At 43.7% G+C, this 23502-nt stretch overlaps 1 protein-coding gene across 1 annotated transcript in view; it reads left to right on the top strand.

Annotated features, from left to right (window-relative positions):
- FASN (fatty acid synthase) overlaps window positions 1-23502 on the top strand; it is a 90299-nt gene that overhangs the window by 4900 nt on the left and 61897 nt on the right. Inside the window, exons 2-6 of the mRNA XM_069752481.1 lie at window positions 13133-13266; window positions 13550-13702; window positions 17881-18054; window positions 18176-18376; window positions 22153-22275. Of these exons, the coding sequence (XP_069608582.1) occupies window positions 13140-13266; window positions 13550-13702; window positions 17881-18054; window positions 18176-18376; window positions 22153-22275 (778 nt within the window). The 5' untranslated portion in view covers window positions 13133-13139. The remainder of the gene's footprint in view (window positions 1-13132; window positions 13267-13549; window positions 13703-17880; window positions 18055-18175; window positions 18377-22152; window positions 22276-23502) is intronic.

Raw genomic sequence — 23502 nt, 5'->3', positions numbered from 1 at the left:
TATAAGAGATTACAGTACAGTTATTGATGGAGACTTACAGCCGATGTTCTTTCCGATGGAGTCGTTCACTTTTCCTGTCTTTTCCATCTGGCCCAGACCAACATGACGACTTCTTCTAGCCAGAACTCGGCTGCCGAGATTACAACAAAGACACATCTGACCTCACACTTCAGGCACTATCCCCATCTATCCCATCCTGCTCAACCTCCTCATCCTGCTTATACCCCAATTCTGAGCCACTGCTGCCATATGTGTCCCTATTACTGCACCTCCTGTGTGGTACTCTGTGCCCTCTAATTTTCCTCCCACTGGAGCTCTAGATTCCTCTTTCATTGCACTTGTAAAGTATGATGTCAACAAAAGTCCTCACAAGCACTAAGATCCCCCTACAGTGAATTCCTCCACTGTACCCTCCACACACAGTATGATGACCCTACTGTACCCCACCCCTCAACTGCCACGGAATAATATGGTGTCCCCAACACAGTATGATCCTCCAACTGTGACCCCCACACAGCCCTCCATGCAGTATAATAGGCCTACATACAAAATCATTGTCCCACACCTCTCCACACTGTTTAATGGCCCCCACACAGCCCTCAACACAGTTTGATGGACACCACACAAACCTTCACACTATAATTGCTTGCATAAAGTTTAAAGGCTCCAACATAGCACTCCAAATATTTTAATAGCCCCACATAGTCCTCCATACAGCTTAATGCACCCCATAGTCCGTGCATCATAATGCACCCCATAGCCCATACAGCATAGTGTACCCCATAGTCCGAACAGCATATGCACCCCATAGTCCGTACAGAATAGTGCACTCCATAGTCCTAACAGCATAGTGCACCCCATGGTCTGTACAGCATAATGCACCCCATAGCCTATACACTACAATGCACCCTATAGTCCATACAGGGTAATGCATCCCATAGACCATATAGTATAAAACAAACCATAGCCCATACAGTATACTGTACCCCATAGTCCATACAGTATAATGTACCCCATAGTCCATACAGTGTAATGCACCCTATAGCCCATATAGTATAATGCACCACATAGACCATACAGTATAATGTACCCCTTAGCCCATAGAGTAAATTGAACCCCATAAACAATACAGTATAATGTTCCCCTTAGACCATATAGTATAATGCACCCCATAGTCCGTACAGCATTGTGCACCACATAGTCTGTACAGCATAGTGCACCCCATAGTCATTACAGCATAGTGCACCCCATAGTCTGTCTGTACAGCATAATGCACCCCATAGCCTATACACTATAATGGACCCTATAGTCCATACAGTATAATGCATGTCATAAACCATACAGTATAAAATAAACCATAGCCCATACAGTATAATGTACCCCATAGTCCATACAGTATAATGTACCCATAGTCCATACACTATAATGCACCCTATAGCCTATAGCGTAAATTGAACTCCATAAACCATACAGTATAATGTACCCCTTAGCCCATATAGTATAATGCACCTCATAGTCCATACAGCATAATGCACCCCATAGCCTATACACTATAATGCACCCTATAGTCCATACAGTATAATGCATCCTATAGACCATACAGCATAATCTACCCCTTAACCCATACAGTATAATTAACCCCATAGTCCATATAGTATAATGTACCCCATAGTCCATACAGTATAATGTACTCCTTAGCCCATATAGTATAATGCACCACATAAACCATACAGTATTATGCATCTCATAGCCCTCAATGAAGTTTTATGTCCACCACAATTTAAGAAAAAAAAAGCTTCAATAGTCACCTCTCCTCCTCCGATCTCGGCAGCTTGCCTTGTGAAGCATCATAGATATCAGTGTAGAGGACATAATGTAGTGACGTCAGACGCTGAGGAAGTATGATATGGAAGAAATTGTCACCTCCTCCGTCATTGCTGCCAGCCGTATCAGCAGATGCCGATACAGTTGAATTTGCGGGGTACAGTGCCGAGCCCCCGGGCAATGGGTCCCATAACGGCAGTGCAGAGAGATTGTTTCTCCCTGCTCTGCTGCAGACTTTGCCAATATACTTATTTGACCCCATTATATAAAACTATTATTTGAAGGTGGTCACTAGTGATGAGCGAACATGCTGGGATAAGGTGTTTGTCATGCCAAAATGGAGGCAAACGCATGCTTACGCCTCCGCATCATCTTACGCATGACACACAAAAAACATGCTGCATGTGTTGTGCCATGCTTTTGCGTTTTTTATGCGCATGGTGGAGTTGGTGACATAATTTCCTGGACATGCGCAGTCTAAAGCATGCATGCATATCGAACGCATGCGTACACATCTCCTTGTGTTCCAATGCGTTTCCATAGACAGTAATGTGTTTTTTTGACGCATTCATCCGCAAACGTACGCATGCACATGATTGCGCAATATTTGACGCCTCAAAAAATGCAACATGTTGCGTTCGCCGGACACCGCGAAACTACGCATGTGTATGCATCCGCATGCGAACGCATGCAAACGCGTGTCCCTGTGTACACTACACCATGTTAAATATATGTGCGCATGACGCCTGCGGATCTATGTGGATCATATGCTGCGCACAGAAAACGCTAATGTGAACCCGGCCTTAGCGGTTGCATCTTTTGGATTGCCTCTTTATTAGGCATTTCCTGCATGTGTTGCGACTGTACAACAGCCACGAGACATGCAGCCGCGGGGTCTCAAACATATTATTCGAGCACGCTGAAGTCACTCATTTAGCACTCGAGCATGCTCAGATAACACCTTATCCTAGCATGTTCGCTCATTACCAGTAGTCTCTAACCAGAGATCTGAAGCCTGGCCACAGAACATCAAAGAAAGGGAGAATCACATGAATTTTCTCATAAGTAATCATAATATTTGTTTAAAATTATGGATTTACAGACAGTGGAAGACAAATGTGAAAAATATTCGTCATTCTCTTCTTTATGTTTTGAATTGTTGTGGAGTATCTGATATCTTTTCTAATAATTAATTATTTTGAAATAATACAAGTAAGGGATGATTTACAGAAAGCATTAAAGGGAATCTGTCACCAGGTGTTTGCTACCCCATAGGCAGAAATCTGCAGGCTGAGTTATACAGAGCTCATGAATATGGAGGACTACATTGTAGCAGGTTTACTGGTATGATAATCTCATGCTGATACTGTGATTTTATCAAAACTTAAGCCAGCAGCCCAGTAAGTGACACATTGCTGGAATCGGGGTATCTGACCCCACATCATGGTAGGTGGTAAAAATCTGATGACAGATTCCCTTTATCATAGTAAGTGTACACAGTACATGTTATTGCCAAATTCATATGGTAGAGATTTACCCACTTCCACTAGGAATCTTTGCCAAGCATTGTATGAATGAAAGGCGTCCAGGGCAGGAGCGATTGTGTATTTCCGAGTATATGTCTCAGAGTTGTCTAGAGAAGGCAGATCTTCTTATACTCCAGGGGTGGCACTCTGGACACTTTTTTGTTTTTGTGCTTTTTGCTACTGCCTTTGGATCCTGAAACTTTACTATTACCTTCTACAGTGACTAAATGTGGGATATCATGTACGTCTGTGACCTCCTCTGTCCTAATTCATAGTAGTAGGTTACAATTAGTTACAAATACATATATTGTTCACTATAACAGTATATATAGAATTTTTGTCCCTTCATTATTTTTATCCTTTCCGATTTATTATGCATACTTTGAGCACCCCCTTTAATATCATAGGTTTCCTGATTTATATATAGCACGGGATATACTTTTATCCCTGTCCGATATAATTTTGGTAATTACTCTTCATTATATCCTCCAATTGTCCCTCCATTTTAATACTTTTCGCCCAAAACACACATTCCTTACCTCCTTTTTTCCTTCCCTTTCTAGTATTGTGCCTGCGTTCATAGCGGTGGACATGCCTGTGCACATGCGCTGTCTGTGTCCCAGCTTGCTCGCATCCAGCGTCTGCGTTGCCTAGCAGCGGCTCCTCCACTGCCGGGTTACGTGACGCTGGCGCTGTGTGCTTCCGGTGTCCTCCTGACAGCGTGTGCGCAGCCGTAGCCATTATCAACTTCTATCAGCGGTTTTTGTAAGTACGTATATACTCGAGTATAAGCCGACCCGAGTATAATCCGACCCCCCTAATTTTGCCACAAAAAACTGGGAAAACTTATTGACTCGGGTATAAGCCTAGGGTAGGAAAATGCAGCAGCTACCGGTGAATTTCAAAAATAAAAATAGATGCTCCATACCATTCATTATGGCCCCATAGATGCTCCACATAAAGCTGTGCCACGTATAATGCTCTGCACTGTTCATTATGGCCCCATAGATTATCCATATATAGCTGTGCCATATATAATGCTCTGCACTGTTCATTATGGCCCCATAGATGCTCCATATAAATCTGTGCCATATATAATGCTCTGCACTGTTCAGTATGGCCCCATAGATGCTCCATATAAAACTGTGCCCCATATATAATGCTCTGCACCGTTCATTATGGCCCCATAGATGCTCCATATAAAGCTGTGCCATATATAATGCTCTGCACCGTTCATTATGGCCCCATAGATGCTCCATATAAAGCTGTGCCATATACAATGCTCTGCACCGTTCATTATGGCCCCATAGATGCTCCATATAAAGCTGTGCCATATAGAATGCTCTGCACCGTTCATTATGGCCCAATAGATGCTCCTTATAAAGCTGTGCCATATATAATGCTCTGCACTGTTCATTATGGCCCCATAGATGCTCCACATAAAGCTGTGCCATATATAATGCTCTGCACCGTTCATTATGGCCCAATAGATGCTCCTTATAAAGCTGTGCCATATAGAATGCTCTGCACCGTTCATTATGGCCCCATAGATGCTCCATATAAAGCTGTGCCACATGTAATGCTCTGCACCGTTCATTATGGCCCCATAGATGCTCCATATAAAGCTGTGCCATATAGAATGCTCTGCACCGTTCATTATCGTCCCATAGATGCTCCATATAAATCTGTGCAATATAGAATGCTGCTGCTGCTGCAATATAAAAAAAATGACATACTCACCTTTCTTGCTTGCAGCTCCTCAGCGTCCCGTCTCGGCGTTTCTCCGCACTGACTGTTCAGGCAGAGGCACTAGGCACACTAGTACGTCAACACGCCCTCTGACCTGAACAGTCAGAGCAAGAGGACGCGGAAGACGGAGCGGCGCACGGCGGGTGGAACGTGGACAGGTAACTATGACATACTTAGGCTACGTTCACATTAGCGTTGTGCGGGGCAGCGTCGGCGACGCAATGCACAACGCATGCAAAAACGCATGCACAACGCAGCTTTTTGTGACGCATGCGTTCGCTTTTGCATGATTTTTGGCGCAGAAAAAACTGCATCATGCAGCGTCCTCTGTGCCCTGACAGTTGCGCCACAGTGACGCATGCGTCACAAAACGCAAGAGCAACGCATGTCCATGCACCCCCCATGTTAAATATAGGGGCGCATGATGCATGCGTCGCCGCAGCTGACCCCGACGCAACGATAATGAGAACGTAGCCTTACCTGCTCCCGGCATCCCTGGCTCCTTATCCCGGACAGCTGGTCTCCGGGTGCCGCAGCCTCTTCCTCTGTCAGCGGTCACCGTTACCGCTCATTAGAGGAATGAATATGCGGCTCCACCCCTATGGGAGTGGGGTCCATATTCATAACTTTAATGAGCGGTCCCACGTGACCGCTGAACAGGGGAAGAGCTGCGGCACCGAAGACCGTGGGACGGGCAGGGGGAGCGCCAGGACTAGGTGAGTATGCGACAGTCCTCTCACCCGCCGACCCCACCGCCGATCATGACTCGAGTATAAGCCGAGAGGGGCACTTTCAGCCCAAAAATTTGGGCTGAAAATCTTGGCTTATACTCGAGTATATACGGTATACAGTGGGGCAAAAAAGTATTTAGTCAGTCAGCAATAGTGCAAGTTCCACCACTTAAAAAGATGAGAGGCGTCTGTAATTTACATCATAGGTAGACCTCAACTATGGGAGACAAACTGAGAAAAAAAAATCCAGAAAATCACATTGTCTGTTTTTTTAACATCTTATTTGCATATTATGGCGGAAAATAAGTATTTGGTCAGAAACAAAATTTCATCTCAATACTTTGTAATATATCCTTTGTTGGCAATGACAGAGGTCAAACGTTTTCTGTAAGTCTTCACAAGGTTGCCACACACTGTTGTTGGTATGTTGGCCCATTCCTCCATGCAGATCTCCTCTAGAGCAGTGATGTTTTTGGCTTTTCGCTTGGCAACACAGACTTTCAACTCCCTCCAAAGGTTTTCTATAGGGTTGAGATCTGGAGACTGGCTAGGCCACTTCAGGACCTTGAAATGATTCTTACGAAGCCACTCCTTCGTTGCCCTGGCGGTGTGCTTTGGATCATTGTCATGTTGAAAGACCCAGCCACGTTTCATCTTCAATGCCCTTGCTGATGGAAGGAGGTTTGCACTCAAAATCTCACGATACATGGCCCCATTCATTCTTTCATGTACCCGGATCAGTCGTCCTGGCCCCTTTGCAGAGAAACAGCCCCAAAGCATGATGTTTCCACCACCATGCTTTACAGTAGGTATGGTGTTTGATGGATGCAACTCAGTATTCTTTTTCCTCCAAACACGACAAGTTGTGTTTCTACCAAACAGTTCCAGTTTGGTTTCATCAGACCATAGGACATTCTCCCAAAACTCCTCTGGATCATCCAAAGGCTCTCTAGCAAACTTCAGACGGGCCCGGACATGTACTGGCTTAAGCAGTGGGACACGTCTGGCACTGCAGGATCTGAGTCCATGGTGGCGTAGTGTGTTACTTATGGTAGGCTTTGTTACATTGGTCCCAGCTCTCTGCAGTTCATTCACTAGGTCCCCCCGCGTGGTTCTGGGATTTTTGCTCACCGTTCTTGTGATCATTCTGACCCCACGGGGTGGGATTTTGCGTGGAGCCCCAGATCGAGGGAGATTATCAGTGGTCTTGTATGTCTTCCATTTTCTAATTATTGCTCCCACTGTTGATTTCTTCACTCCAAGCTGGTTGGCTATTGCAGATTCAGTCTTCCCAGCCTGGTGCAGGGCTACAATTTTGTTTCTGGTGTCCTCTGACAGCTCTTTGGTCTTCACCATAGTGGAGTTTGGAGTCAGACTGTTTGAGGGTGTGCACAGGTATCTTTTTATACTGATAACAAGTTTAAACAGGTGCCATTACTACAGGTAATGAGTGGAGGAAAGAGGAGACTCTTAAAGAAGAAGTTACAGGTCTGTGAGAGCCAGAAATCTTGATTGTTTCTGACCAAATACTTATTTTCCACCATAATATGCAAATAAAATGTTAAAAAAACAGACAATGTGATTTTCTGGATTTTTTTTTCTCAGTTCGTCTCCCATAGTTGAGGTCTACCTATGATGTAAATTACAGACGCCTCTCATCTTTTTAAGTGGTGGAACTTGCACTATTGCTGACTGACTAAATACTTTTTTGCCCCACTGTATATACCCCTCCAGTTCTGATAGTACATCACCCCCAGACGAAGGAATATCCGAAATGCGCGTCGGGGTGCTCTGTACTTGGGCATACAGGACTGACAGGTATATATGTATTATATATCCCCAAATCTTTTTTTCTTCTTCTGGTGAGCATATACAATTTTGTGTGGCATATGTGGACCCAAATATATTGGCGTGGTTCCCCTTCTATTTAAACTCTTTTTGACACATTATCTTGCATTTCAGCACACGCACCTTGGTTCAATCAATTTTTGTGGCACATCGTTTACATTATATATAATCATTTATATATCTTTTTGCACATGCATTTTCGGCTTATCTTCTAATAATTATATTGATATACTAGATTGTGGCCCGATTCTAACGCATCGGGTATTCTAGGATATGCATGTCCCCGTAGTATATGGACAATGATGATTCCAGAATTCGCGGCAGACTGTGCCCGTCGCCGATTGGTCGAGGCAACCTTTATGACATCATCGTCGCCATGGCAACAATTATGACATCTACGTCGATACTGTGCTCGTTGCTGATTGGTCGAGGCCTGGCAGCCTCGACCAATCAGACGCGGGATGTCTACGTCCTTTATAACATCATCGTCGCTGTGCCCGTCGCTGATTGGTCGAGGCCTGGCTAGATTGTGGCCCGATTCTAACGCATCGGGTATTCTAGAATATGCATGTCCCCGTAGTATATGGACAATGATGGTCGAGGCAACCTTTATGACATCATCGTCTCCATGGCAACCATTATGACATCATCGTCGCTGTGCCCGTTGCTGATTGGTCGAGGCCTGGCGGCCTCGACCAATCAGAGACGCGGGATTTCTACGTCAATACTGTGCCCGTTGCTGATTGGTCGAGGCCTGGCGGCATCGACCAATCAGGGACGTGGGATTTCTACGTCAATACTGTGCCCGTTGCTGATTGGTCGAGGCCTGGCGGCATCGACCAATCAGAGACGCGGGATTTCTACGTCAATACTGTGCCCGTTGCTGATTGGTCGAGGCCTGGCGGCATCGACCAATCAGGGACGTGGGATTTCCAGGACAGACAGACAGAAAGACAGACAGACGGAAAAACCCTTAGACAATTATATATATAGACTAGATTGTGGCCCGATTCTAACGCATCGGGTATTCTAGGATATGCATGTCCCCGTAGTATATGGACAATGATGATTCCAGAATTCGCGGCAGACTGTGCCCGTCGCCGATTGGTCGAGGCAACCTTTATGACATCATCGTCGCCATGGCAACCATTATGACATCTACGTCGATACTGTGCCCGTTGCTGATTGGTCGAGGCCTGGCAGCCTCGACCAATCAGACGCGGGATGTCTACGTCCTTTATAACATCATCGTCGCTGTGCCCGTCGCTGATTGGTCGAGGCCTGGCTAGATTGTGGCCCGATTCTAACGCATCGGGTATTCTAGAATATGCATGTCCCCGTAGTATATGGACAATGATGGTCAAGGCAACCTTTATGACATCATCGTCGCCATGGCAACCATTATGACATCATCGTCGCTGTGCCCGTTGCTGATTGGTCGAGGCAACCTTTATGACATCATCGTCGCCATGACAACCATTATGACATCATCGTCGCTGTGCCCATCGCTGATTGGTCGAGGCAACCTTTATGACATCATTGTCGCCATGGCAACCATTATGACATCATCGTCGCTGTGCCCGTTGCTGATTGGTCGAGGCCTGGCGGCCTCGACCAATCAGAGACGCGGGAAGTCTACGTCCTTTATGACATCATCGTCGCTGTGCCCGTCGCTGATTGGTCGAGGCCTGGCGGCCTCGACCAATCAGAGGCGTGGGATTTCTACGTCGATACTGTGCCCGTCTCTGATTGGTCGAGGCCTGGCGGCCTCGACCAATCAGAGAGGCGGGATTTCCAGGACAGACAGAAAGACAGACAGACAGGCAGAAAGACAGACAGACGGAAAAACCCTTAGACAATTATATATATAGATTTTTTTTTAGCACACACACATATTTTTTAAATCTCTTGTCATTTAAACATGCGCATACACACAATTTTTTATGAAATGCACACCATTATGAAATTTTATTTTTAAAAAGATTGTGAGATTGTATAATTTATTTATATTGTATTTTATCCTATCTATCCCTCTATCTATATATTTTAATCTATAAATTCCCAAGTACATGCACTGTTGTGCCATTACTGCCATATAAATATAAAAATAATAAAGGCTTATATGTTTTATCATTCCCAATTTTTGTTATCGTGGCTTTCTTACATGATCATTAGTCTTGGGTGTCCATATGATGGTTTTTTGGTTTATACATTAGTTCCAAGTGGTCTGCCACTTTTTTCTTTTTTAGCAACAGGATCTTAATTAATTTTAAATTTTCATATTTATTCTATATTTAATTTTGTATAGAATCCTGATATTTTATATAATAGTTGCTATTACGTCCTTCTAATTCATAGTAGTAGGTTACAATTAGTTATAAATACATTGTAAATTGTGCAATCATGTAACGTGTGGTGTCATCTAGCGCTAATCTAAACTATACTGTATATAGCATCAAGGGTTATTGTAGGACAAGGGCATGTCCTGTATGTCACACATTGTGCTCTTAGCATTTATGACGAGACCTCTTGTTACACTACTCTATACACAGTAAAATGTGTGTATAAGGGTCTGTCTATTTTCCATTCTTCAAACTCATCAGCCCACAAGAAGAACGTGTCCATAGGCCCCATGCATGCGCCATATGCAAAGGGAGGTTCTTCTGTATCAGTATAGATTGTTGTTACTTTATAAGAAAGCACAGACTGCTGCACCCCCTACCTGGAGCGACACTTTTATCAAAATGTATACAACAGTGCGGTATGTGTTTTTTACAATAGGACTAAATGGTCAGTATGTCACTCTCTGCCGTCTGCCGTATCCGCCTAGACAGTCACGCTCGCGGGCCAGACCCTCACGTTCATCATCATTGACAGTGAGGGTGATCAATGAGTACAAAAGGCTGTCACTAGAGGTGGTGAGTTCTGCTTCAATAAAAGTCTTCAAACAGAGGCTGGACAGACATCTGTCTGGGATGGTTTAGTGACTCCTGCATTGAGCAGGGGGTTGGACACGATGACCCTGAAGTCCCTTGCAACTCTAATATTCTATGATCATTGTCTCATGTTCTTCTGCATGAATGGACAGAAATTCCCTTAGACACGTTCCAAAATCTTGTAGAAAAACTTCAGAGAAAAGTGGAAGCTGTTTTGCAACAAAAGGAGAAACAACTCCATAGTAATGCTGATAGACTTAGAATGGGATGTCATGGATGCTCCTGTAGACACCTGTCGTGACTTCCAACTCTAACATTCTATGATCGTTGTCTCATGTTCTTCTGGATGAATGGTCAGAAATTCCCACAGACACGTTCCAAAATCTTGTAGAAAGCCTTCGGAGAAAAGTGAAAGCTGTTTTGGAACAAAAGGAGAAACAACTCCATAGTAATGCTGATAGACTTAGAATGGGATGTCATGGATGCTCCTGTAGACACCTGTCGTGGCTTCCAACTCTAACATTCTATGATCGTTGTCTCATGTTCTTCTGGATGAATGGTCAGAAATTCCCACAGACACGTTCCAAAATCTTATAGAAAGCCTTCGGAGAAAAGTGGAAGCTGTTTTGGAACAAAAGGAGAAACAACTCCATAGTAATGCTGATAGACTACAGGAGCATCCATGACATCCCATTCTAAGTCTATCAGCATTACTATGGAGTTGTTTCTCCTTTTGTTCCAAAACAGCTTCCACTTTTCTCTGAAGGCTTTCTACAAGATTTTGGAACGTGTCTGTGGGAATTTCTGACCATTCATCCAGAAGAACATGAGACAACGATCATAGAATGTTAGAGTTGGAAGCCACGACAGGTGTATACAGGAGCATCCATGACATCCCATTCTAATACACCTGTCGTGGCTTCCAACTCTAACATTCTATGATCGTTGTCTCATGTTCTTCTGGATGAATGGTCAGAAATTCCCACAGACACGTTCCAAAATCTTGTAGAAAGCCTTCAGGGAAAAGTGGAAGCTGTTTTGGAACAAAAGGAGAAACAACTCCATAGTAATGCTGATAGACTTAGAATGGGATGTCATGGATGCTCCTGTAGACACCTGTCGTGGCTTCCAACTCTAACATTCTCTATCATTCTCTCCAACATGATCGTTGTCTCATGTTCTTCTGGATGAATGGACAGAAGTTCCCTTAGACACTTTCCAAAATCTTGTATAAAGCCTTAGGAGAAAAGTGGAAGCTGTTTTGGAACAAAAGGAGAAGCAACTCCATATTAATGCCGATAGGCTTAGAATGGGATGTCATGGATGCTCCTGTAGATACCTGCTATGGTCCCTATACATTTGTCCATATCATGTATTTTTATGTACACAAATGCTTTCAAGTCTAGTAGTAATATCATGTTTTCTCGACATTTCCTATGACACTTGTTCATTTCATGTATATTTTATGGACATTGAGTAGGTGGGTAATTAATCGCTTGGGCAACGGCTGCTGATGTCTGACGTATCAAGGTTGTCCGACCTATGATCCCTTCCTTTCTAAATCAGACAGTGCACCAACTAACTTCTATGTCCAAAGTGATATTTTTCATCGATCATGACACAATATTAATTGCACATACGTCTCATATTCCGGTCTGGATTATTCCATGAGTAAAAGTGACTTTACCATTTGGTCTTCTTCATAATAGCGCCCCGGCCCAAAATGGCTGAATTGTTCTATGTGATGATCTTACATCAGGACACCAACTGTTTTATTATTTTTTTCCTGTAAGTTAGTGGCATTATTTGTCATCTATATCGAACTGTTATGAGTTCATGTATGACAGGCACCATATAGGACTATTAATTGGGAAGTATTGTGTATGGGCTAGTAAGGGGACACCTTTGGCCCACAGGACCCTATAGACTGTGCTTTAACTCTTGGGATTTTCAATAAATAGCACACACTTAAAATCACATTATTCCTACAGCTCAATCATAGGGGTCTCACATACTAAACTAGTAAGTAGACAGGTCTGAGCTGCCATTCAAGGGATGTATTAGGTAGCAGAAAACATTAGCTGACAGGTAATTAAACCATGGACTAGGGATATTGGTGAAATGGGCAAATGGTAAACTCTAACACATGATGATCTGTGAACCAGAACTGTAGAAAAAAGAAATGCACCACACATCCATCAATCATACGTTGATCTAATTCCATTATGCAAAAATGTATAAAACTGAACATGAGGTTCTTATGGTATGAAGCCCACTGCCATGTCACGGCGAACCTCTTAGTGGGTTCCTAGCCTAAAAGGGCCCCAGTAGGGAGGCCAATATGGTGCCTCACAGCGCACATGCTAGGAGGCTGAGTCCCCATGGCTCCAGGACACACTGTCCCACAGGCACAAAGCCACAGCAACAATGGCCGCCACACAGCACCAACACCAAGGCAATGGATGTACCTCAGTTACCTAAATTCTACATCTCAATGTTGCCTTTTTTTCCCCCACAGAATAAATATGGAGGACATCGTGATAGCAGGAATAGCGGGAAGGCTCCCGGAATCGGACAATCTGCAGGAATTCTGGGAAAACTTAATAGGAGGAGTGGACATGGTAACAGAAGATGACAGAAGGTGGAAACCAGGTAAGTGATGATGTTGATGGCACTACTAAATGATAATGTTGGTGGCTCTGCTAACTATTAATGTCATTTGACTGCTAATGTCTGTGGCTGCACAACATAATAATGTCGGCGGCTGCACTATCTGATAATGTCTGTGTTGCTCTATTAAGTTGTAATGGAGAGCATGATGATTACGGGATGTGTGATCTATCTGTTAATAATGGTATCTGTTAATAATGGTGAAGAGAGGGTTTCATATTATTGTACTACATGTCAATACATAATTTTTATTGGCATGCTCTAGGACTGTATGGATTACCAACAAGAAATGGAAAACTCAAAGAAATTAATAAATTTGATGCCTCTTTTTTTGGAGTCCACCCTAAGCAAGCTCATACCATGGACCCTCAGTTACGCTTACTTTTAGAAATTTGCTATGAAGCCATAGTAGATGGAGGTAAGATCCAGGTTTCAACTTTATTTTCATTAGATTTCTTTCTTTCTGTATTTCAAACATTGGTGATTGATATCAATTCCTGTTCATTTATCGATGGTAATTATTGTCATACAGTTTGTGTTAAACACACGATACGGGCTTTCTGTAGTGATGAACTCTACAAAATAAAGTAGTTGGAGACCATGTTGAAATTCTTCATGTAGAACATGGATGTCAAACTCAAATACACAGAAGGCTAAAGTTAAAAGCTTGGACAAAGTCACTGGCCAACCTTGATATTTATATAGGGGTTGTCCTATGAACAAAGTACATTTTATTTAATAGATCTTAGAAGAAAATGTTAAAAAAATATAATATACCGTATATACTCGAGTATAAGCTGACCCGAGTATAAGCCGACCCCCCTAATTTTGCCACAAAAAACTGGGAAAACTTATTGACTCGAGTATAAGCCTAGGGTGGAAAATGCAGCAGCTACCGGTGAATTTCAAAAATAAAAATAGATCATTCTTGCCCCATAGCTGTGCCATATAGTGCTCTGCACCGTTCATATTTCCCCATAGCTGTGCCATATAGTGCTCTGCACCGTTCATATTTCCCCATAGCTGTGCCATATAGTGCTCTGCACCGTTCATTATTGCCCCATAGCTGCCATATAGTGCTCTGCACCGTTCATTATTGCCCCATAGCTGTGCCATATAGTGCTCTGCACCGTTCATTATTTCCCCATAGCTGTGCCATATAGTGCTCTGCACCGTTCAGATTTCCCCATAGCTGTGCCATATAGTACTCTGCACCGTTCATTATTGCCCCATAGCTGTGCCATATAGTGCTCTGCACCGTTCAGATTTCCCCATAGCTGTGCCATATAGTGCTCTGCACCGTTCATTATTGCCCCATAGTTGTGCCCTATAGCTCTGCACCGTTCATTATTGCCCCATAGCTCTGCCATATAGTGCTCTGCACCGTTCAGATTTTCCCCATAGCTGTGCCATATAGTGCTCTGCACCGTTCATTATTGCCCCATAGCTCTGCCACATAGTGCTCTGCACCGTTCATATTTCCCCATAGCTCTGCCATATAGTGCTCTGCACCGTTCATATTTCCCCATAGCTCTGCCCCATATAGTGCTCTGCACCGTTCATATTTCCCCATAGAGCTCCACATATATCTGTGCCATATAGTGCTCTGCACCGTTCATATTTCCCCATAGCTCTGCCATATAGTGCTCTGCACCTTTCATATTGTCCCATAGCTGTGCCCCATATAGTGCTCTGCACTGTTCATATTTCCCCATATCTGTGCCCCATATAGTGCTCTGCACTGTTCATATTGTCCCATAGCTGTGCCCCATATAGTGCTCTGCACTGTTCATATTGTCCCATATCTGTGCCCCATATAGTGCTCTGCACTGTTCATATTGTCCCATATCTGTGCCCCATATAGTCCTCTGCACTGTTCATATTGTCCCATATCTGTGCCCCATATAGTGCTCTGCACCGTTCAAATTTCCCCATATCTGTGCCCCATATAGTGCTCTGCACCGTTCATATTTCCCCATAGAGCTCCACATATATCTGTGCCATTGCTGCTGCTGCTGCTGCAATAAAAAAAAAAACACATACTCACCTCTCTTGCTTGCAGCTCCCAGCGTCCGGTCCCGGCGTCTTTCTGCTCTGACTGATTAGGCAGAGGGCGGCGCGCACACTATATGCGTCATCGCGCCCTCTGACCTGCACAGTCAGAGCAAGAGGACGCGAAGACAGAGCGGCGCCGGGAAGATGGAGCGGCGCCCGGCGGCTGGAACGCGGACAGGTGAATATTACATACTTACCTGGTCCCGGCGTCCGGCTCCCTCTGCCTGTCACAGCTGTCTTCGGTGCTGCAGCCTCTTCCTCTATCAGCGGTCACCGGCACCGCTGATTAGAGAAATGAATAGGCGGCTCCACCCCTATGGGAGGTGGAGCCGCTTATTCATTTCTCTAATGAGCGGTCCCACGTGACCGCTGAAGAGGGGAAGAGCTGTAGCACAGAAGACCGTGGGACGGCAGGGGGAGCGCCAGGATCGCTGGAAGCAGGTAAGTATGCCTCTGCGCCCTCACCCCCTCACCCGCCGACCCAGCCACCCACCTTGACTCGAGTATAAGCCGAGAGGGGCATTTTCAGCCCAAAAATTTGGGCTGAAAATCTCGGCTTATACTCGAGTATATACGGTACTAACGCATCGGGTGTTCTAGAATATGTATGTAGTATATAGCACAGCCCACGTACTATATTGCACAGCCACGTAGTATATTGCACAGCCATGTAGTATATAGCACAGCCCACGTAGTATGTAGCACAGCGACGTACTATATAACACAGCTCACGCAGTATATAACACAGCCCATGTAGTATATAACACAGCCGGCCGCGACCAATCAGCGACCCGGGATTTCCGTTACAGACAAACAGACGGAAGTACCCCTTAGACAATTATATATACAGATTATGTTAGCTCAGTGAAAAGCATATGGCCCAATGACCTAATTTAAATATGTAATAATAAAAGATAAAAAATCTTGAATAATAAAGATAATAAAGTCTGATGCAAAAAATAGAGCCCATAAACACAGTATGATACTCCCACAGTGAATTGCTCCACGGTAACTTCCACACTCATGGTATGATGACTCTACTGTACTCCCCTCTCTCAATCCACCCAACAAATAATGGTGACGCTATCACATTATGAACTATAATAGTACTATAATACCATCTATAATTCTCACACAGCCCTCCATACAGTATAATAGCCACAAACAGTGTTCCATACAGTTTAATGGGCCCCACATAGTCCTTCATAGAGTATAACAGGACCCTGCATTGCCTTTTATGCAGTATATTGGCCCCACAAAGTGTTCTATACAATATATTGGCCACAAAAAAAAGTACTCCTTACAGTATAATGGACCCACATAGTGCTCCATACAATATAATGTCCACAAAAAGTGCTCCATACAGTACAATGGCCCCAAATTGTGCTCCATACAGTATAATGACCCCACATTATGCTCCATACAGTATAATGGTCTCACATAGTCCTCCATAGATTATAATGGCCCTACATAGTGCTCCAAACAGTATAATGTGCCCCCATAGTGCTCAATACACTATAATGGGCACCACATAATGCTCCATACAGTATAATGTCCACAAAAAGTGCTCCATACAGTATTATGGCCCCACATTGTGCTCCATACAGTATAATTACCCAACATAGTGCTCCATACAATATAATGGCCTCATATAGTGCTACATATAGTATAATGGCCCCACATAGTGCTTCATGCAGTATAATGGCCCCACATAGTGCTCCATACAGTATAATTGGCTCACATAGTGCTCCATACAGTTTAATGGCCCCACATAGTACTTCATAAAGTATAATGATGACAAACAGTGCTCCATACAGTATAATGGCCCCACATAGTGCTCCATACAGATAATGGCCCCACATAGTGCTCCATACAGTATGGTGACCTCCAATTGTTCTCAATAAAGTATAATGGTCCCATATAGTGCTCCATACAGTATAAAGGGCCTCACATAGTGATCCATACAGTATAATAGGCCCCACCTTTAAAAAACATAAATACTCACCTCTGCCTGTTCCCCCACTGCTCTGGTCTCTTCAAGGTGTGTTCAGATCCTCCACACATCACGGTTCAGCGGGCGTGTTGTAATGACATCATCATGCCCACTGCGCTCAGATGTCAGAGGGGGGAATGATGGGAGAGGGAACATGAGTTGCAAGTGCGATGCTGGACGGGGTGGGCCAAATATTCTCATGGGACACACCCGGCGTCGCAGGCCAAACATACTCGCCCTGTGGGGCAGAGGTTGATATATGTGATGTAGAAGGAAAGGGCAGTTTAATGTGCGGCTATTCTATGACCCTTATTTGCTAAATTTGTAGAGATGGGGCCAATCTGAATTAGGCTGCACTTCCAGGACCAGTAGCAGCTGGTAAACCATCCCTAGTATTCTACTATCGCTGAGTCAATACTGTGTGCCAACGTTGGCTCAACAATGGATCTGAATGATGTCAGCTAGTACACAATTACACTATTTATTTTAACCCTAAAATTTTACTGGTAAAACTGCTTCATATTCTTACAGTACTTCTGTTCTTTCAGGTATGAACCCATCAGATCTACGTGGCACAAGCACAGGTGTCTGGATTGGTGTCAGTGGGTCTGAAGCAGGAGAGGCCTTCAGCCGGGATCCAGAAGAATTGCTTGGGTACAGCATGACTGGATGCCAACGCGCCATGTTTGCTAACCGCATATCATACTTCTTTGACTTTAAAGGTGGGGGTCAATTATATAGCGTGTGTACCATAGTATTGAAATATTTATATTTTTTATTTTTATTTTTTACAAATATTGGTTTTATTTCAGATTTCTTACACATATGTTTTACTTATCTCAGGTCCCAGTTTGGCTATAGACACTGCATGTTCATCCAGTTTATTGGCTTTAGAAAATGCATACAAGGCGATCTACCATGGCCAGTGCAATGCGGCAATCGTTGGTGGAGTCAATTTGCTGCTCAAACCCAACACATCAGTACAATTTATGAAACTGGGCATGCTGAGTCCGGATGGAACCTGCAAGTCTTTTGATGCCTCAGGTAAATGAATTGTGATTATCTCATTAGACTCGTAGTAAAGGAAGATCTACAGTTAGTCTTGTATACAAGAACCCCATTGCAGAAATATGGCCTCACTTTATGGCGTCCATAAATGGGACAATTTCAATGTTCTTTCATTCTTATTTGTACCACCCCAATTCCCAAACCAAAAATGGAATGATTTGGAAATCTCGTATAATCATATGATATTCACAACAGAACAGAGAACACAGATCAGAAGAATGTTAGACATTTTTCACTTCAAAAAATCAACTTGTTTAGAAATTGATGGCATCAACACCTCAAAAAGTTGTGATAGGACCGTATCTAAATTGTGTAGCCTCTCATTTCACACCAGCCTGTTAATGTCTGGGAAGTGAGGAGACCAATTGTTGGAGTTTTGGGAGAAAAATGTTGTCCCATACTTATCTGATATTGAATTCTCGCTTCTCGTCAGTCCTGGGTCTTCTTTATCGGATTTTCACTTTCATAATGCGCCAAATGTTTTCTGTTGGAGAAAGGTTTAGACTGTGGGCAGGGGCGTAACTACAACAGGTGCAGGGGTTGCAATCGCACCCGGGCCCTGGAGCCTAGGGGGCCCTAAAAGTCCCTTTGGCCTATAGAAAAAGACTTTTGCTATTAAAGATTTAAAATATTTGGGGGCCTTGTTGAGCTTTCGCATCGGGGCCCATGAGTTTCAAGTTACGCCACTGACTGTCGGGGACCGGTTCTTCTCCCGAACTCCTTTTCGATGTCATGCTCTTGTGATGGATACAGTATGTGGTTTAGCATTGTTTTCCTAAAATATACAAGGCCTTCTCTGAAATAGATGTGCGTATGTTGTTCTAAAACATCTATATGATGCTCAACATTGATAGAGCTTTAGTGGAGAAAGGTTGAACTTGATGGACCTAGGTCTATGTTCACCCTAAATAACTATATATGTAAGCTACCTAAGTCATAGCCGCTAATGGTCTGCACAGATAATGATTTCTGGAAGTGTTTTTTTAGCCCATGACATGATTTGCATGACAGATGCCTGTTTTTAATGACCGATGGTTCGTAGATCACAAGTGTCCACGAGTATCCAACGTTGACTGTCGGCCTTGTCCCTTGCGCACATGGACTTCTCCAGTCTCCATTATCTCTAAAACTTTTGATGATATAGATGGTGGACTATTCATAGTCTTTTCATTTTTACTTTGAGGAACGTTCTTTCTGAAGTTGTTCTATCAACTTCTAAACGAGGTAGTTTTTTTCAAATGAAATGGAAGGATGTGTAAGAGTCACCTTCTATGTTCTGTTTTCAGTCATGAAGAACATGTGGCTTAAAGAGATTTCCTAATCATTGAATTCTTGTTTTCTTTACATTTTGCACAGCGTCCATACTTTTTGGGAAATGGGGTTATACATCATATGTTGGACAAACCTAACTAGGATAAATGCCTGTTCTCTACAATGGAAGTCTTGTGTTAGAATTAGAGACAACAGAAAATGACATCTCTGCGTGGATATCTGAAGGATATTATTGAAACATTGGGCGCCATGTGCTTGAAGAACAACTAAACTTTCAATTTTTTTTCAAATAATTTTGTCCGGCTTGGAAAGTTGTGAAACTTTATAAATCACTTTATTAGGGGATTTGTCTTCATTCCTGCTAACAAATTGCTTGTAAGTGGCCACCACACCACTGTTTCTTCCTAATCTATTTGCCTGCCTTCAGCTACATTGGTATAATTTGGAGTACTGATGCTGGCAGTGAAAGGATCAACATTAAGGTGTTTTCTGAGCATGCTTGGGTGCTGACCAAGTGTCTTCGGCATGCTCAAAAAGTATGTTCAAGTCCCAGTGGCTGCATGTCTCATGGCTGTTCAACAGCCTGTATCTTAGGCAATCTCTGCATGTGTTGTGGCTGTCGAATAGCTCCGAAACATGCAGGAGCGGGGACTCCAACATATTATTCGAGCACGCCGAAGTCACTCGGTTAACACCGGAGCATGCTCAGATAACACCTTGCCTCAGCACGTTCGCTTATCTCTAGTCAACACCTTGGGCTACATGACCACATGTGTCGCATCACACGGAAATCGCAGCGACATTGCAACATTGGATGTAATGATTTCCTATAGTGTCGATTTCCTCTTTTTCCTAGAGTTGATGAGACACAAGTGCAGAGCTCATTCTTTCACTGCCATCATCTGTACTCCAAATACCGTATATACTCAAGTATAAGACGAGATTTTCAGCCCTTTTTTAGACTAAAAGTGCCCCTCTTGGCTTATACTCGAGACATTGTCCCAGGGGGTCGGCAGGGAGGTGGCAGGAGCGTCAGCTGTCACATCATATTCATCCCCTCCTGGCTTGGTCTCTGCACTTTCCTACTTTTCTGATGGTCTCTGGTGCCTGCAGCTCTTCCTATGTTTAGCGGTAACGTGGTACCCCTCATTTAAGTAATGAATATGGACGCCACTCCCATAGTCGGAGCGCATATTCATTACTTTAATGAGTGGTAACACGTGACCGCTGAAAACAGGAACAAGCTGCTGGCACGTGCCGGAGACCATCGGAGAAGCAGGGACTTGCAGAACGCGTCAATATGACAGGGGAGGGTGAGCCATGAGATATTCACCTGTCCCTGTTCCACCGCCGGGCTCGCCGGGCTCTGTCTTCCGCGTTCTCTAGCTGTGATGTTCAGGTCAGAGGGCGCGATGACGTGTTTAGTGTGCGCCCTCTGCATGAACAGTCACTGCAGAGACCCGGAAGACACAGCGGCTCGTGGCGGTGGAATGGGGACAGGTGAATATCGCAAGTGCCTGGGGCCTGAGCCAGTGGCGACACCCGCACAGGGCCCCCATAGCGCGCCGGTGTCCCCACCTGCTCAGGCACCCGGCACTCAGTACCCAGCGATGAGAGGTGAGTATGTCATTTCTTTTTTTTTTATCGCAGCAGCAGCATACAGGGCATATTTTTCCATGGAGCATCTTATGGGGCCATCAACCTTTATGGGGCATTATAAGTGGCATATTTTTCTATGGAGCATCTTATGAGGCCATCAACCTTTATGCAGTATTATATGGGGCATAGTATTCTATGGGGCCATCATTAACCTTTTATGCAGCATTATATGGGGCATATTTTACAAGCATCTTATGGGGCCATCATAAACTTTATGGAGCATTATATGGGGCATATTTTGTATGGAGCATCTTATGGGGCCATAATGAACTTTATGGAGCATTATATGGGGCTCCTGATTCATTATTGATATTCAAAAACACTTAACCTACTGATGCCTCAATTAATTTTACTTTTATTGGTCTATTTTTATTTTTGAAATTTACCAGTAGCTGCTGCATTTCCCACCCTAGGCTTATACTCGAGTCAATAACTTTTCCCAGTCTTTTGTGGCAAAATTAGGGGTCTCGGGTCGGCTTTTACTCGGGTATATTCGGTAAGTATGTTCTGAAATCAATGCAGCTAAATACCGGCAAATAGACTTGGGAAAATAAGGGGTTTGGAAGCAACTTAAATGCAATTATTTTTAAAGGAATGAAGACAAACTTCCTAATAACATGATTGTCAAAGTTTCATAACTTTTCATGCTGGCCCCCAAAAATAAAATTATTAAAGTGAGGAACAATGGGCTTGTCTATGACACTAAACATAGTACTTCAGAAGTTCGAGTTGGAACAAGTAGATGACAGCATAGCGGGATTAGGAGTCTCCTTGATGTCTTAACTGATGTCATTTGTGCTCGTTTTATGTCCCTAATTTAGGAAATGGCTATTGTCGTTCTGAAGCTGCTTGCGCTGTCCTGGTCACCAAGAAGGCTCTAGCAAGACGAGTCTATGCTACCATTGTAAACGCTGGGAGCAATACTGATGGCTATAAAGAGCAAGGTGTGTCTACATGGGGCAATGGTGTGTTCTGTGCCGTAGTATAGTGTCATCTAGATTCCTTCAAATCATCTTCACATGCCCTGATTTCCCTAGAAACAGGAGTCAGACTAAGCCGAGCTGCAGTGTGAAGCATGGGGGAAGGATTGCGCAGGAGCTAGACGTTGTGTGATGTCCACCTTGGACAATTATTTAGTGAGTTTTTGCTGCATTTTCTGCAGCATATCTGTACCTGCTAGGTATATTATTTTTTTGTTGCATTTTTTAGTGCATTTTTATTGCCGTTTCATGTCATGTTTTAAATAAGGATGCTGTGTTTTGCACACTTCCTGGTAATTGGCTTTAATACAACTTTATTGATAATCGTGTGCTGATTACTTGGGTTTTTAATGCGTTTCCACAGCAGAAGCACAATAAAAATGCATATACGTTTTTTTTACCTGTGGATTATAGATTTAAAACGCACCGCAGCTCAGTTTACACTGCGTAAAAAAAAATCAGTGGTCGTGAGATCTCTGAAAATCCCATCCATATGTAGGACGCTGTGCAGTGAAAATACGCAGTGTCAAAAACGCACCAAAAACGTATTGTGGGAACTTTGTCCCATATATAGCTGTGTCCTTGTACAAAGCTAAAAGATCTCCAAACAGCAGACACGGAAGAACCTAAGGAGCTGGTGAGTATCACCCATGCCATAGTGATGGGTGGAATTATTCATCTGGCCATTTGCTCATTAAGCTCCCCTCCACCATTCACATCTGTGGGGCAACACTGCAATGCCCAGCACAGCCTTTACTATGTAGATGACAAAAAGGTAGATGCGAAACATAAATATAAAAAAGGCTGAAGCACTCGCCACTGCCCCTTCAGAAAGCTAATAGGTTGGGGTGCCAAGAGTTGGACCCCTGGCGATACAATACTGATGGCTTATCCTAAGGATATTGTGACCTAAAAAACCTTGGGGTAGGTGATAAATGCAAGATTTGTGGTGGGCGATCCATACTATTGATAGACAGAGGGACCCTGAGCTCCGTATTCGACTGTTCATGTCAATTCCAAAGACTAAGAATTGAGCTCCCTGTTGCAGGCTCGAATTCCAGTCCACTCTATCTCTTCCTATACGTGACCTCAGTTTAGGCCAAGTCTCAGTAGTCAGACCCAACCAATCTATAAGGATAGGTTTATCTGGGACAGACATTTTTAAGTAGTGTATTTAGATACTGTGATACA

This window comes from Ranitomeya imitator, chromosome 2 (genome assembly GCF_032444005.1).
Source record: "Ranitomeya imitator isolate aRanImi1 chromosome 2, aRanImi1.pri, whole genome shotgun sequence".
NCBI classification, from domain to species: Eukaryota; Metazoa; Chordata; class Amphibia; order Anura; family Dendrobatidae; genus Ranitomeya; species Ranitomeya imitator.
The sequence above is the reverse complement of the archived record's forward strand: the minus strand, read 5'-3'. Positions and strand labels throughout refer to the sequence as shown.